Source organism: Corvus brachyrhynchos, unplaced genomic scaffold, assembly GCF_000691975.1.
Source record: "Corvus brachyrhynchos isolate BGI_N302 unplaced genomic scaffold, ASM69197v1 scaffold19, whole genome shotgun sequence".
NCBI classification, from domain to species: domain Eukaryota; kingdom Metazoa; phylum Chordata; class Aves; order Passeriformes; family Corvidae; genus Corvus; species Corvus brachyrhynchos.
The window spans coordinates 3,487,833-3,489,722 of record NW_008246061.1 but is presented as its reverse complement, the minus strand read 5'-3'; the positions used below and the strand labels follow the sequence as shown (position 1 = coordinate 3,489,722).

General features: G+C 62.0%; 1 protein-coding gene across 1 annotated transcript in view; it reads left to right on the top strand.

Moving 5' to 3' along the window:
- SMTN (smoothelin) overlaps positions 1–1,890 on the top strand; it is a 21,255-nt gene that overhangs the window by 12,757 nt on the left and 6,608 nt on the right. The window contains 4 exon segments of the mRNA XM_017746491.1: positions 143–259; positions 1,263–1,421; positions 1,509–1,584; positions 1,850–1,890. Of these exon segments, the coding sequence (XP_017601980.1) occupies positions 143–259; positions 1,263–1,421; positions 1,509–1,584; positions 1,850–1,890 (393 nt within the window).

The window sequence follows — 1,890 nt, the reverse complement described above, 5'->3', positions numbered from 1 at the left end:
GCAGGCACTGCAGACATTGGAGCAGGAGCACCTGGAGTTGCGGGCAGGGCTGGGGCGCCTGGGCCGCCGCATCGATCTGCTGGCGCCAGGGCTGCAGGAGCCCCCTGGGGAGAACATCAGCACCCTCTTTCTGGAAGCACAGGACCCTTGCACCCACTTTGAGGGCACGGAGGAGCCCAGTGGCCCTGTGGCCCATCCACCCACTTTCTCCAGTACGCGCCAGCAATCGGCCCTGCATCTCTCCCGAAGCAACAGCAGCGTGAGTGTGGGCAGCCCTGCCCCATGAAAGGGGGGTGGAAGGGGGTCACCAGCCCCCAGGGCTCCTGGGGGTGTCTGTAGCCTTGGCACAAGGCATGACTGTGACAGTGGTGCACAGGGACACGGCATCGTGGGGATCTGCCACTCCTTGGGCTCACTGTGATGGGGCTGTGCATTGCCGGTGTGCCAGGTGGGAGGCTGCAGGCAGCTGTCCTGCCCCCACCGCAGCACCAGGCACAGGTGGTGGCATGGGCGGATGTGGCCAGCATCAGCTTCCGCCGATGGCTTTGCCATGGATTGGTTACTGGGCCACAGGATGGAGGATGGGGCCAGGTGTGTGTGTGGCTGCTCTGGCCCTGCTCTGTCATCCCTGCTGCCTCTGTGCCCTATTCTGGGCCTGGCCCACTGCCTGCTGTGCATTGCTGGGGGGTCGTGCTGAAAGGGACTTGGCGTCCTGGCTGTGCTCAGGCAGGGGCTGAACTGGCCTAGATCCTGGCAGGGATGTGGGGGAAGGCTCTTGATCTCCTGCACAAGCTCTTCTCTACACTAAGTCCCTTAATTCCATGGAAATCCCTGTGCTGCTAATGGCGTGCACTGGCCTTGCCAGCACCTTGCCCAGTGCTGGGTAACAGCCACTGCCCAGCCCAGAGTCCTGGGCAGCCCCTGCCTGCTGGGGGGCCCAGCCACCTCCTGCCAGGGAGCAGAGAGGATTTGGAGATATTTTGGCAGCCATACTGGGAGGAGGAGAAGGACTGCTGGGCCCTCCTGGGGCACAGGGTGCTGCAGGAGAGTGTTATGCTCCCTTGCCTGCCTTGGGTGCTGCAGATGATTGCGGCATCCCACCAGCTGAGAGCACTTAACGCCCCATGTGGCACATCCTCTCCAGGGTCCTCCTTGCCTGTAGCACTGGGCAGGTGTCAGGGTGATGAGGGCCTGGACCCTGAGAAGAGGTGGGGGGATGGCCAGGCTGGCAGGGGCTCAGCCACACGATGATGTCCTTGCAGATGGAGCCGGAGGTGGTAGAGCAGCACCAGGCGCCAAGGCTGGAACCAGAGCTGCCCAATGGCATGGAGAAGGTGCAAGTGAGGGAGGTGGAGAGAAAGAGCAAGCTGAATGTCGAGGAGCTGAGCAGGATTGAGGATGAGGATGTTCTGGATAAGATGGTACCTCTTCCTTTGGCTCGGGCTCCTGCAGGAAGGTAAAGGGACCTCAAGCTTGTGGCAGACTAATGATGGCTTCCCCTCTTGCAGCTGGATCGTACAACAGACTTTGAGGAGCGACGGCTGATTCGAAATGCCATGCGGGAGCTGCGCCAGCGCAAGCGAGGTACTCACGGATGGTGACCCCCGCTGGGGTCAGAGCAGTGGTGGTAGCAATATGGGGTGCTGAAGTGCGGATGTCCAGCTACGAGGAAGTGCAGGAGGGTGCATCCTGGGTCCTCTGTTGCCCCCCTGGCTTTGCAAGGCCAAGGACATCATCCTTCCCATGAGCCAGTTGTGGGCCAGCAGAAGCTGCAGGACCCTTGGTGTGGCAGGAACCATGCTCCCCACCCCACCTCGCTGCTGATGCCATCTCCCACTCATATTTGCAGACCAGCGGGAGAAGGAGCGGGACCAGCGGGTGGCTGGATGC